At 37.7% G+C, this 15206-nt stretch overlaps 1 protein-coding gene across 2 annotated transcripts in view; it reads left to right on the forward strand.

The window, feature by feature from the left end:
• The window catches only part of Lpgat1 (lysophosphatidylglycerol acyltransferase 1), a 75970-nt gene extending 63996 nt beyond the window's left edge, over positions 1–11974 (forward strand). For both annotated transcript variants that reach the window (XM_076873119.1, XM_076873121.1), the window contains 2 exons: positions 3741–3847; positions 5694–11974. In XM_076873119.1, coding sequence (XP_076729234.1) covers positions 3741–3847; positions 5694–5845 — 259 coding nt within the window. In that variant the 3' untranslated portion in view covers positions 5846–11974. The remainder of the gene's footprint in view (positions 1–3740; positions 3848–5693) is intronic.
• Positions 11975–15206: the final 3232 nt, after the last annotated feature.

The following is a 15206-nucleotide window of genomic DNA, read 5'->3' on the forward strand; positions in this document are numbered from 1 at the left end:
CAATGTCAACAAACCTTGGTAAGTTGGAAAACAGATGAAGCAATAAATAACATGACAAAACCCTGAGCCAGCTGTGGGAAGCCATCCCACCTGATTTATACTTTAGAACTTCTAAAAGACTGGCAGCATCCATACCCATAGAAGTGAGGTTAAAATGTTGCTAAGCTTGGGCAGACTGGTCAGAATCTGTTTAGAAAGAACTAAAAACCCCTACCCTATATCCCACAGCTGACTGATAATTCTTTCCCTATCCTGGCAAATATGGGAGGATTACTCTAGAGAAATAGAAACTATGCTGAGGAGCAGCAGCCCTGCTGAGGCAGAGGTCCCAGCATGAAAACAGCATGGTGAAGTAATGTCTGTGTGCCCAACCCCCACCCCACCCCCTCTCTGGCTACAAGAAAGCTTTCCTCTGGAGGCAAGAAATCAGAGGCTCTTTCCCTGGGAAAATGGGTGAGTTCAAGAGGAAAAACGGTTTTATGTGACCCAGCCAGATGACTATCAGTGAGGCTTATAGCCAGTGGACTCCACTTATATGCTGTGGGCTTTCGGCTAACATCCATAAATGTGAGCAAATAATAGTGAATTACCAGGTAACTAGTGATCCAACCAGCCTGAACTCTGAAAATAGAGACTGAAACAAACATAAAACATGACTTAGAGAAAAGAGGCAATACTGGAAAGACAGTGGCTGAAAAATCATAATATACATTAGAGTTCATTAATCCTTTTTTCTTCTTTTGTGAATGTTTAAACTTTTACAATTTTGAAAACCTCTCATAACAATAAGATATTGCAACTGTAATAGAATATTCTAAAAACGAACATAGAACAGTATGAGTTCTAGAAATTAAAAATGTAATAAAAGAAATAAAAACTCAGTAAAATGTTTAGAAATTAAATAAGAAATTCCCAGAAAGGACAACAAAAGAGATGAAAAAATGGTTTCTAACTCTGAATTCTATGTGTAGCCAAATTATCAACCAAAATTGAAGACTAGGTTAGTGTGAGCTTTCTGTCTCTATAACTAAAAACTTAAGATAATCAACTTCTAAAGAGAAAAGGTTTATTTTGACTGAGAGTTTTAGAGGTTTCAGTTCATGAGTGGTTGACCCTATTGCTTTTGGACCTTTGACAAGGCAGCACATTATGGTGGAAACATGTGGTGAAGCAAAATAGCTTATTCCTTAGTCAAAGAGCAAAGAGAAAGGAAGGGGAGGAGGTCACCAATGACCTAAAAGTCTTCCAATAGGTCCCACCTCTTAAAGGTTCTACTACATTCTAGTAGTACCTCCTGGGACCACGCCTCCAATACATGGGTCTTTGGGGGATATTTAAGATCCAAGCTATAGCAAGACAGAAAAAAAGACATTTGTTGCAAACTTTTAAGATTTCAAGTACCCTTTTCCTAGAAACCACTGGAGAATGCTCTATCCAAATGAGTAGAGAAAAGAAAAACAAGGTATAGAAAATACTGTGTCTATTTTAGGAGTACAGAGCATCATTAGGATGGTAGCAAGAGGACTTTATAGAATGAAAATTACAGGCATCAAGTCCTGAGTGTGTATAAAATCTTTAAATAAAATTTTACTTGAGTAGTCCTGCATATCTATGTGTATATTGTCTCTGACTGTTTTCATATCACAAGGCAAAATTGAGCAGATATGACAGAGACCAAATTACCAACAAAGCATAGAAGTGTTTGTTGTTTTTTTTTGAAATAGAGATTGAACCTAGGGGCACTTAACTACTGAGCCACATCCCTAGCCCTTTTTATTTTTTATTTTGAGACAGGGTCTTGCTAAGTTGCTTAGGCCCGTGCTCATTTGCTGAGGTTGGCTTCAGCCTCTAGAATCACTGGGATTACAAGCATGAGCCACCACGTCCAGCAAGCCTAGAGAGTATTTTCTTTTTAGTCTTCTTAGAAAAAGTCGTGGACCCAAACTAGAGAACTGATTCTGGACAATTGGCTTGAATTAGTTGTCTGTACATAGAAAATTACATAAATAAAAATAATGTAATTGCTTAATCCAGGGAAAATAAAAATGGGCAAGAAAGGAATAGAGGCCATAATTCACTATATGATTTGACTCTGAATGTTTGATTATAATACAGAACCTAAGTTTTACATTAAATATCTCATTGAATTTACTGCATATCTTACTGTTGATAAGGATGATGGAAAGGATGCACATGTGTGGTGAGAATAGGAAGAAACTTGATCATCTTCTGTTGGCAGGAAGTTAGTAGATAAGATCTAACACTAAAGAATAAACATAGTGATAAATACCAAGTTAATTGGCCCAAAGAGGTGAATAGTGTTCTAGTAGTCATTTCTAATCAATGAAAGTGCCTACTCATGAAACCATTATTATGGTGTAATTACTGAAAAGCCACCAAATTTGGGCAGATTCAATCTGGTTGTTTGACTTTCCTGCCAAAGGACATTGCTAAAATGTATCATGATGCCTAGTAATATGCCTAGTGAAATGACTGAGCATATTCTGCTTAGCTGCATTTTAAAACTTCATCTGTTCTACATACTGCTCCCACCTGGAAATATAAAGACATAATTATTCTCAGTAATAATTTCTAAATTAGGACAATATAAAAGTATGTTTTCAGCCTCTAGAACTGGACCTAACACATGATAGGCTAATAAATGTTTGAATAAACATATAAGTGAACTATAATGAACAACAACTTCAAAAGTCAAAAGGCCTGGGGCTGGGGTTGTGGCTCAGAGGTAGAGCATTTGCCTGGCATGCATGAGGTGCTATGTTCAATCCTCAGCACTGCCGCAGTCTCTGGCTGGGCACAAATCACGAGTCTCCACACAGCTTGTAGATTCAAACAGCAATTCGTTATTCCCAATCTCACACCGGCAGTCTACAAGCACGTTCTGGGGAAATCCACGTTCTCTGCCCAAATCCACTTCTGCCCAAATCCACTCCACATGGGCTTCTGTCTCCCAAAATATATTGTCTGACCCTAAGAACTCAAGAGGAACTCAGCAGCAGGATACGCCCTATTCTAAAGGGGGAACACCCTAATCTCCTATTATGCTAAACTGCCCTATTCTAAAGGGGGAACACCCTAATCTCCTATTATGCTAAACCGCCCTATTCTAAAGGGGGAACACCCTAAACACGGATCCTGCCCTGGTCCTTGAGCAAGGTCACCTTTCAGAAGTCCTTCCACTAGACAGCATGGGAGTAAGCTGGCAAGGAATTTGTCATACCTACTTGGCTGATGGCTCCCAGCACAGCACCACATAAAAACAAAATAAAATAAAGATATTGTGTCCACCTATAACTAAAAAATAAATGTTAAAAAAAAAAAAAAGCCAAAAGGCCTTGAGAAGTTCAGACCAACTCTTAGAAAGCAATGATGGAGCCAGGCATGGTGCACACACCTATAATCCCAGTGGCTTGGGAGGCAGAGGCAGGAGGATCACAAGTTCAAAGCCAGCCTCAGCAAAAGTGGGGCGTTAAGCAACTCAGTGAGACCCTGTCCCTAAATAAAATACAAATATATATATAGATATATAGATATAGCTGGGGATGTGGATCAGTGGTCAAGTGCCCCTGCTATCCTCTTCCCCGAAAAAAAAAAAAAAAAGCAAAGATATTTTCTATAAATTTATTCATTTTTTCATTACTAAAGCTAAGTTGTGGTTCTAAATGATTTTCACTTTTGAATTAAACAAGTTTGTCCTTTTTCTTCCTAACCCTTGATAGGATCTTTCCAGTTAAAGATGTACCCCTGGAGACTGATGACCTTGCCAATTGGCTTTATCAACGCTTTATTGAAAAAGAGGACCTCTTATCACATTTTTATAAAACAGGTACACAGTATTTTCTATTATGTACATTTGTGAAATTACCAGAAATCTTAAAGGTAGGCTTAAGGGATGATAGCCATTTTTCAAATCCTTAAATTCCCTAAAGTAATCAAAGTATTTTTGTATTTAAGATATGTCAGCTTATAATTTTTTATAAAGACAAATTTATGTTAAGTTCACTCTGTATTAGCTTGTGGGCAAAGGCAATGAGTATGATTTCACACAAAGGAGAGAGAATCAGTGAAAAACTGTAGTCATACATGTATAATCATGTGGGGCATTTTATAAATGAGACAGAGAGAATGTGTGTGTGTGTTTGGGTGGGGGGCTGGGGATCAAATCCAGGACCTTACATATGATAGGCAGGTGCTCTTAACATTGAGCTACATCCCAACCCTACATGGTGGGATGTTTTATGAAGTAGCAAATAGCATAGAGTTTTGGCATTTCATCATATAATCTCATTGTAGCTATTCGAGGTCATTTTTAACTGCGTTTTTACTGGCTTATTCTTTACATGAAAGGATAACATTCATTTTTTAAGTTTTCTTGGATTAAAAACTTAAGTCTTTTATTCTTAAGAGAAAAAGAAATGTTTATGTAGTCTAAGGTTCTTTCTAAATATTCTCTGCACCCTATAAAAAACTAAAGTGCAGTGAAAAAAAAAAAATAGGAGGAGGGAAGAAGGCAGCAGAAAAAAGGAAGTTAGGAAAGAAGGAAATTACTATTAGTAGAACACCCACCCAGCCTCAGTACTACCAAAATGCTTTATGAATTGCTATGTTATAGGCCTATTTTCTAGCTCCTTTATAGGGAGAAAAAGGTAAACAGAAAGTTGTTCTTGACCTGAGAATGGCCTTGGTGTTTTAGTTTAACAGAAAGCTGAGAAGGTATGGGTGATAAGAGACTACCAAGATCTCTGCTTTCTCAACCTCAATTTCTTGCCTTCATATATTTGGCCTAAATTATAGTAACAATAGTAGAGGCCTCTTTTTAAGAAAACTATTTGCATATTAGACCTTGAAACTTGAAAGTACACCCTGTAAATTGCTTGTGAGCAGCAAATCCCCTCTTGAATCAGCTTACCCTGGGAGATTATCAGCAAGGACAAAGATTGTGTGAATGCTGAAGAGTGTTAAAGATGACCTTAGGTAAAATTGCTCTGAAATGATCTGGCTTTCCAGAAAAGAATTTGGAGGCATCTGTTTGCTTTGTATTTTTCCTTTTTATTATTAAGATATATTTCATAAGGCCTACTGCCTTTTAAAAATATTATTGGTGTTATATAATCACTTTTTGTGGCAAAAAAATTTATTTTCAAATGGGCTAGTATAAATTATATTGTTTTAGAAATTATTTGGTGTCAGTTTCACAGATCCTGTGTCCCAGCCACTATAGAAATGTCTCCAGATAAGGGGAAAAAGCTACCGGAATAACTGTTCTCATGCAGATTTTACTCCTGTGGAAGACAAACAGTAAAAGTCTATAGATAGAGAAAAGGACAGATGAGACCATTACAGGGAAAATTTAAAATTAGGGGAAATTTTAAGAAGGAAATAAACCTGTGAGTGACAAGAGCCAGGAGTGGCATTTTTTTTTTTTTTTTTTTTTTCTGATATGGGAAGGATTCACTGAGGAGGGGCATTCCAGCAGAGAGAATAAAGGCTGGAATGAGGAAGAACCTAGTGGCTTGGAAATTGTATTTCAAATGAGATCTCTTTTCAGGAACAATGGAAAGTTACAGAAGGCTTTCAAAAAACAAACAAACAAAAAGACCCCATGAGTCTCATTAAATTTATTGTAGGAGACCTGCCTTTGCAGTAAACAATATTTCTGTCTTGTCTTTCAGGAGCCTTTCCACCTGTAAAGGGTCAGAAGGAAGCTGTTTCCAGGGAGATGAACCTCAGCAACACGTGGTTATTTCTTATATACTCTTTTGCAGTGTTGTCAGCCTGTATGTGGTACAACATCATTGAGTATTTTTACCATTGCCTATTTTAGGAATTGACTTGGACTTGTCAAGGTCACCATAGGAGTTCAGACTTTCATGAGTGTGCATTATTTTACATGTGCAAATCAGAATATATAAAAGAAGCGAAGGAAATTCAGTGGATGAATTAATATTTATCCCCCTTTGGGATATTTTAAAACTCTATTAAAATGAGGATCAGTAATATAATGACCTGCTGATATATTTTAAGAACTTTTCATGTTTTAAAGAGATACATTCTACCACATATAGGCAAACATCACATTTGGAGAAGAGGAAATCATAAAAATCATTCTGAAAGACTGTCTGAAAGAAACTGTTGCCACAGGATCTACCTGGTCATTTAGTTCAAGCTCAGAATTAGATCTCTCCTAGCTAGCAGTCCCTGTTAGAGCAGTGCGCCACAGTGCCCACATCTCCACCCGTTTGGGCTGTGGTACTAGTAGCCATGAGGGGAGGGAGCTGGAGGCACCTCCCAAAGAGTGTTTTCCCTGTTGCTTGAAGTAACAAACTTCAGTCCTTAGCACCTGACCAGGTGCAGTGTTGATATTCCCTGTGGGGAGGAACCAGTGTCCACTGAACACCTCCTGGCATAGACTCTGATTTTATGAAGGCTAGCTCAGTCCAGCACCATGTTTACATGTGCTAGTGCTTTCCTTTCCACCAGGGTAGGGTGGGGTGGGGGCATCACCCCGTTTCTCTTTTTGTATAGAAGGCATATTATAAATTGATAATTGTATTTTACAAAATGCACTTTTATCAGATGCCAATATAGCAAATGATAGTAACATAGCCTGAAGACAAAAGTAAGCCTCGTCAGTGAGTGGGCTTCCTGGGGGCTCTCCTGTCTCTGCAGTTTTGCCCGCAGCTGCTGTCCAGCACCACCCTGCATTGGGCACCTCCCTGACAGGGTGATCCTGTTTGTAACTAGAGGCTCCCTGTACCCCTCTTTGACATAGTATCACTAAACGCATTTGGGGATGGATGAACAAATTAACATAAAACATTTAGATGATCAATTTAAGGGAAAATAGACTAGTTCATTAGGAAAATAAGAGCAAGAGCCAGACATTGGCTTCTACTGGTGACTGGTTCTCAAGTGGCTCCCCTCCATATCTGTATAGACAGCAGTGTGTTCCAGCATTATATCAAAGAGCTGCCCCTCTCAGGGTTGGTGTAACCAGGAGAGGCCTGCACAAAAGGCTTCCCAGTCTCTTCCAATTGCTTTTGAAGAGGGTAACATCAAGTTTCTGTTATTTCTAGAAAACTTTTTTTTTTTTTTTCCTTTTGGTCAGTATGTTTATGTGATGTACCTCACAGGAGAACCAAACTTTTCTCAAAAAAATGCTGGCCCTACATCAGTGTTGAAATAGAGAATGTTTTCAGTTTAGGGTTGTAAGATTAAGATCTAATAAGTCTGTGGTAGTTTTCTGTGATTTGAGCACTGTAGACTCCCCTGTTGTCACGAATTACACAAATAACAATTCTGAGAAGTAAGCTGTAAAATAAAAATAAAGGCTAATGTTTCTGTTTTCCAATGAACCAAAAAAAGATGTGAATTTTCCCACAGTTGTGTGGGAAAGATAAAGCAACACCAAATAAAAGCCCACAGCAGCTTCATCTTTAGGATAACTCAATATATGTGAAGGGGAAGGATGCATTAACTGAAATACCTCATTGAATATTATATTATACTATTAAAATGCAGAAGACAGTTTTGATATGTTTGGTTTGGTAACAATTGTTATAAAATGCAATTTTCTTGAAACTGAAGCATTTCATTATGTGTTCTACAGTGACAATGAGTAAGACCAGTCTCACTTGTAAGGTGTCAGTGATGATAGGAAGCCAAAGAGAAGCTCAGTGATGCTTCTGGTTGAGATCCAGCAAACATTACTTAATTACAAGATGAAATGAATTGTTCATTTGAGATATTAGCCATCTGGGGAGAGGTTGCTCACTCTTAAAAAATAGTTATGCATAGTCCTAGCTTGTAGACCTTTCCCTCATTGCAAAGCAAGTCACAGGGTAGAGTGAACAGTTCTCCTATTTTTTAAAAAAATGTATACATAAATGTGGCTTAGAGCCATTTTTGACATTGCTGTGCTCCAAAGGAACGTGACACTGTTAAATATACTGTACACATTAAACTTTCCTGTAAGATGCTTTATTTTTCAAATGCAGTATCATTTCCACAGTCGTTATAGATGTGAGTTAATTTTTGAAAATTGATCCATGAGTTGTAAATAGATGTGTATTTGATCTGCCCTGCCCCTCTTTGATTCTTTCTAATATGTTCTTTCTCTTCGGTTTGCAAATGTATTTGTTTGAGAGCCTTGATAGTGCTTTCCTTGTCAGTAACTGGAGTTCACCTGCTGTACTAGGAAATATAATGAGAAAAATCAGTGTTCTTCTATGGCAATCTGGGGAAGCAGCAATGTGCCACTATACAGAGCTGAATAAAAATTCGTATTTGAACTTTCTTTGTAAAGTGAGATGAAAGGAGGTCATATATTTTGTCAAGGGGAAAGAAAACAAAACTATGCCAGTGTTATACCAGTGGTTCTTTAGAATCTCAGCACTTCTTGGTCTCAGCTGGACTGCCTAGATTCCCACAGGAGATAGAGTTGAGAGCTCACTGTTGGAATCCTGGCATCACCAAAAAACAGTGATAGAGCATCTGCTTGGCCACAAGCAGATTCCGTGACTGCAAAAGTGACCAAGCCAGCTAGTCACTCTTAACTTCAGAAACAATTATCAGTGATGAAATATACACATGATAGATGGACTTAAGAGCAATAGAGGGTAAAGAAAAATTACAGAGTAGAAAATGATGTTTTGGAGGAGCAAACTAGTTGGTTGAGAATTTAAATAGAAGATTTTTTTAAAAAAAAGATAGCTGAGTTCAAACCTGTCATATCATTAAGTAGTTTTTGGTTTTTGATATTCAACCAATCCTTAATTTTTCACAGTAAAGGAACTAAAGATTACTGGAAAATTAATTACTGGATACTTAATCCAGTTATAAGTCATAAGGAAGCCAAAAATCTGATTCCTGAAGGAGTTTGAAGTTTTACTTTTCATCAAACTCTTTTTTCCTTCTTGGGATGCTTCTAATTTAAAAAAAAAAATGATTTGAATTGTTATTAGCTTTTTCTTGCCTGTGTATGTAGGACTGTTAATGAATAGTGAAATAACATGGAAAGACAGAGAGATATGAGGAAGAGGAAACTCCAAAGCCTGAATAATCAATGGGCTGGAAAAGGCATCCCTGATTATCAAGAATAGGTTGTACTGATATTGTTATCAGCCTTTTTATCAAAATGAAATCTTACATCACCCAGTGTAAGCTTCAGAACATCATCCTAGTGTTGCTGCCAACTGCTGATGCTTAGGATGGCCCTTCATTCTTTGTTCATGTTGCTTACTTCTTGTGGATTTGTCTTAGTAGTGTTTTTTTGACAATCACTTCTCTGAAGACTCTCTAAACTAGTTGGTCCTGGTTATAATCATAGAATGTAGTCTTTAATCATGGGTAGTCTTCTTAGTATTCTTTTTTATATTTAAAAAGGAAATGTTTTATTTGCACTACTGAATAGGAAGAGTTAACTGTTTCTTTGTTCTTTTTCTGAAGTCACTACATAGGACTTCACTCCAGAGTTATCATTGAGTGTGCTCAGCTCTAGTCCACAAAGGATGGATAAAAATGGTTTGTTTAAAATATTTATATTTTTTTCCTTTTTTTTTTTTTTTTTTTTTTTTTGCCCTGCAGAGCTATGAGCTTTACATGTGTTAACGTGCCAGGCAAAGTCAAAAAGGAGCACAGGGCATCAGATATACTAGTTCATTTTATAAGGGGTAGAGACTAAGATGTTTGGGACCAAAACACCTACGTTGTGAAATTCTGTATCACAGAAGAGCCAGTGTACTCTGGAGCAGTTATTGCTTGGTGCTTTGTTGTAATCATTTTGCACCAGTCCCCAGCAACTAGGAACTGGGCCCTAGGAAAATGCTGGAGGTGCTGATCTGTTGGGGGAAGGTGACTGTAGCCATATAGAAGATTAAATATGGGTTTTTCTGTAAAATGTTCATCTGAGGATTTTTACATTTAATATTTTTAAGACAGTTTAAAGAGCAAAAAAATATTAAGTGTATTCTAATTGCAAAGTATGCACACATTTTGAATGGCTTTATTTTTATTGTGTAAAACTGTTGGACACATGACTGTGATGCACAAATTCTTTACATGTAAAGAGTCTATGCATTTTACAGTAACTTATTTTATGATTGGGTAATGAGACAGTTATACTTTAAACTGCCATTATTTTGTTAATTGCTTTCATTTTCTTTACAGTTATTACAAAGTTGTATTTATTTTATACAGATGGATTTTCATTTTCCTGATGCTGTAATGTTTATTTCAACTTGTTTGATCTTTCTTTGTATATCTGCATGTTGTAATGTATGAAAAGAATGAATGTAAAGGCTGTGGCAAATGTAATTAATTTTTGTAAAGGGCTGGTCACACATGGATCTGGTTTATGAATGCATTCGGGATGATTTTAATAACCAGGTTGCATTTTCAGAAATTTAGACATGAACACCAAAAGAAGCATTTTCTTAGCAAAAATTAATAGCTGGTTCTATTTTTTTTTTTAACCTAGAGAAAATAAAGTTGATTTTTTCCAAGTACAGTGCTTTAATTCTTAGCAGTGGGGATGGTCTGTGTCATACTGGAATTCTTTGGGCATTAATACCTGTAGGCCTGTGCTTAGGGCCCCTCCTGCAGTGCATGCTGAGAAGAGCAGGCTGAAACACCCAATGAGAAAACTCTGAACCTCCTTCCCTGGGTCAGAGGGTCTAACCTCTCCTCTTCATTCTCCTGGTGTGCCAATAAGTGTTTAAAGGTCCACTATCTCAGAAAAAAAATATATATTCATATATGTTACACAAATTTCTTATAAATTTTCCTGATAGCAAGGATGTGTGACACAAAAAGACAAATTAGAATATAAACATTGTATATAAATTCCACATAGCCAGTTGATTCTCACAAGATTCCTAATTGCTTTTTTCTGAACCCTTTTGCCAACCTACAATTGCATTTCAACATGAGTTTAATTATGGTATTATATCCTACTCCACTTGCTCATCTCCCAGGAAATTTACTGTCATTCAATCTAGGATGTGATCTACTCTTAAATTCTTTCTTACCCATAATAGAAGACCACTTTTTAGCTTTAGCACTAATTGTAAGTTTATATAATTTTAATAACAATTGTTTAAGAACTGCTGGCAAAACCCTGAAATTTAATGATTGGCCCTTGGGAGCCAGTTGTATATGTCACCAGCACACCATTACCCTGTTCTTTTTGTTTCATTTTGTTTTAACTATTAATATTGAATAAACTTCTTCCAGTTAATTTGCTCACTGTTCTGAGAAAATTTCTATTATTGACCCTAGCAGGGGATTGAAGGGTAGGAAAAGCATTAAGATCAGTTCTACCACATGAGCTTTAGATTTTGAGGAATCTGACAAAAGCAAACTTTGCCTGAAGTACAGGGGAAGTATATAGTTCTCAATCCGGTTTTATGCTTTCATTTCTCAAAGTAAAGTAATTGTGGTATAGGCATCTCTAAGATTTTGTTTTAAGCATATAAAACCTCAGTTGTTCAGTTCCTTGTAGAATATGTTTGATCCGACTGAAAATTTTAAATGTTTTAAAATATTTTGCACAATCTACCAAATAAGTTCAATAGTTACAGTTCAGTCTACCTCTTTTTTCTGGCTGGATTTAGGCTACTGTTTTGGTGAGGTTCTAATTTCTTTTCCCCCAGACGTATTTTATGTAGAAGACAGGACAGATTGGGGGCAGAGGTGGAATGCAAATTTGAAGCACCCAGAGATCTATCGCTGACCAGCCCTATTCCTCATGAGTTGGAGGGGGGGGGTTTGTTTGTAATACCCACTTAATATGAAAATGTTCGTTTTTAAAATGTTTCTTCCTGCTGAAAAAAAAATGTATTTTTAAATGGAAAAACAGAATCCTCTTTTGGCTCTAAGAAGTCAGCTGTGTGAACACGCGTGACCATATCATAACATGCTGATATGATAGAAATCAATAAATTTTTACCTCTCAGGATTTGGTAACATTGTTCTTAAACTCTTATAGGCTTGAGGGGGGGGGACCCTAAGTCTCTAATGTTTCTGTCAAATGGAAACAGAAATAAGAATGGATCTTGGGAGGAGGGTGGGCTGACCACTGGAAATGAGGCAGGCCCCTTTCATAATCAGAATACTCTTAATTAGGTATGATTAAACCTGTTGTGCATAGGGAAAGACAAGACAGTGTTTTCTGCTAGAAAGCATGGACCATATTGCGGTGTGCAGACCTGGTCTCAGAATACTTTTTGCCTTTTAGGTGTCAGACTCAATGGAGCTGGAGATGAGGCTCCCACTCATTACTCACCTCAGGTGGGAAAGGACTCAGCCATGCTTGTGATTATAGCAGCTTAGCAGTGTCATGATAAAACATAAGGCTGAGCTACTGCCCCTAAAATATCAATGGTTGCATCTTCATCACTTTGTTTCATTTTTTTATGCAAGAAACTCCTGAAAGTCTATCTGCAGTTTTCTATGGATCTACACTCAGCTGATGGACAGTTGAGGGAAAAGAAAGTAGATACTTGGAATGAAAGGGAGAGATCAGAAGAGCTTGAAGTGCCTGGAAGAAGAACCCAGGAGTGTTGGAAGACAAAGGGAAGGCCAGAAGCTGCTGTCCACAAACAGATGCATATACAGAGATTTTCAAGGAGTATTCAAACTCATGGTTGTCAAGAAAATCAACTTCCATGTGAACTCTTTAGCGTCCCATTCCTGAACATTACTGCTCATCTGTGAGAATCCTCCCATTTCAGATAACTGCCCCCCATTTATAGTAGAAAGGCATACCTCCCAGCCATTCAGCAGTTCCCTCTAGTATGCCCAACAAAGGAACAATTCAAAATATCGATGACACAAATGATCCTTTAAACCAAGGCATCAGTAGGCCACAATAGAACTTTTTGTCATTCCCCGATTTGTACACATTCTAGTAAGGACAAAGGATGGCATTAGAAATGGGGCATGTGGGCCTGTATTGGATGTGTTGAATTCTGATAGCTTTAGTGTGAGACAATGAGAGCAAGGATAGCTTGGAGCTCCCAAAAGCATAAAAGCAGAAACTACCAAGACTTCTTAGGGCATTGGGCCAAGACTGGCATGATGACACTTTGATGCTTTCAATGTTGCATTCCTTTGGTCACAGGGTCAGTCTGATTCAGTTTGGGAGAGTCAACGAAAGGAGAAAGGACATAAATACCCAGAGGCCTGGTTCATTGGGAGCCATCTTTGAAGATCAGCTACCACAGCAAAGCATTCCTTATCTTAGAATAAAGACCATCAGTTAGGTCTGGAAGTTTCTGTGCTCTGGTCAGTTTGCCCATAACTTCCATTAAATGAAAATGTTGAGTTTCCAAATATTTTAAGAGGATTAAACCTGTTGTACTATCACTCAATCAAGGACACCTATCTAAGAGAGGTTTTGTTTGAGAGTAATCTTTATTTTTTACACTGATTGATGCATGGCTCATTGGTTTTTGGGATTTTAAAATTAGTAAACTTCAGAAATTGCCTTGTTTTTAGAATGGCACATTTCATTCTGGTGCAGTTTTGATCAACTGCTGGTGGCATCGAATGGCATGGGTAATTGATAGAATTGTGAAGACTACAAACAGCATTTCTCATTCAAATGTTTACCCTAAACAGCAGATTTGCCTCACTTCAAGTTTCTGTTTTTAGTAAATAACAATTTAATGACAAGGACTAAGTATACTTGTTAAGGGGTGATGAATCTAAAAACTTCTTTAATGTCCTCTTCCTCAGTTTTAAAAGTAACCATAATAGTCCCCAAACCCTAAAGGATAATTTTTTATGTTTGCCCTCAGCTGTTGCAGAGCTACAGTTAGCCATTTAAAAAAAAAAAAAAAAAAAGTCTAAATCATGATTTATCATGATTTTTATCTTTTTGAATGTGGAAGTGAAATGTGTTTCGTTTTTGACTTTCCCTGGTGCAGTACAAGATAAAAAGAATGCCTTCGTTTCAGACTAAAGGGAATAAAGATTTCAATCTCAAAACAGTTCCTTTTATTTCTGATTTCCAGGTATAAGACTGGAAGTGGTTAATAAATTCTAGGTCATGATTGCATCTAGGGCTCGAGTGTCTTATTATGACACCATTCAATTCAAGGTCTTATCTAAGCACAAGCCCAGAGAAGAGCAGCAGAACCACTTCCCCAGCCCTTTTTATTTTGCGATAGGGTCTCACTAAGTTGCCTAGAGCCTCGTGTAAGTTGCTGAGGCCGGCCTTCAATTCGAGATCCTCCTGCCTTACCCTTCTGAGTTTGCTTGTATAATAGGCATGTGCCACCGAGCAGCTCTTTTCAGTCTTAAGTAAGATGATGTATGTGAGGCACATAGGACATTAGTAAATTTTGCTGAGTGTCGGCCCAGGGGCTGTATTTATCCCGCCCCCACTGAGTTTAATGGAATGTAAGTTATTCCCATACACACCTGTGCCTAAACTCCAACCTAATTGTATCCCTGCCACATAAGCTATTAATGTCACATAAGCTTTTAGGAACTCTGGGTCCTTTGAGTTTCTAAGGTAGACAGATACAATCAGCATAGCCAAGCTCCTAACCCTGCACACTCAGACTGTATCTGATATACCCAGGGCCCAGACAGCAGCAAGAAAGAGCTCTGAGGTTGGAGAGGCAGTTAGGAAGGTGAGAAGACAAGGGCATAAAGAGGAAATAGGATCCGCTAGACAGAAGACATTACATAGTCTTAATAGAGACCTATTTTTGCTTCTGAGACATGATGTCACTGGTGAAGACCTTGAACTAATTATCAAAAAGGAGGGAAATGTAATTTCTAGTGTTTGGGAACTATCCACCAGATGATGGTTCTCTATGCATAATTCATAAGATCCTAAATATAAAACTGCATTGAAACCATCCTAAAGCTTCAGGAAGGTGAAAGTAATATTGAACTGTTTTCTCTTTCTAGTTGCATAAGTCTCCAAAGTTTATATCTCAAGAATTGACATTTTATCTTCCAGTGTAAGTGCTCAGAGTTCACTTCTTAGGAAGTGGGGTATCAGAGGAAAGGGGCAGATCAGAATCAAATAGACTACAGAAGAATCTGAGGCAGAGCTGGGTCTGCAGATGAGCTGAGTGGTAGGAAGAAAGAGGTGCTGAGAACCTCGAAGAGCCTGTGATTTCCCCAGCCTGATGCTCAGCAAGTTGCCAGCCCACCATTCACAGAATACC

The sequence above is a fragment of the Callospermophilus lateralis genome, chromosome 13 (assembly GCF_048772815.1).
Source record: "Callospermophilus lateralis isolate mCalLat2 chromosome 13, mCalLat2.hap1, whole genome shotgun sequence".
Taxonomy (NCBI): domain Eukaryota; kingdom Metazoa; phylum Chordata; class Mammalia; order Rodentia; family Sciuridae; genus Callospermophilus; species Callospermophilus lateralis.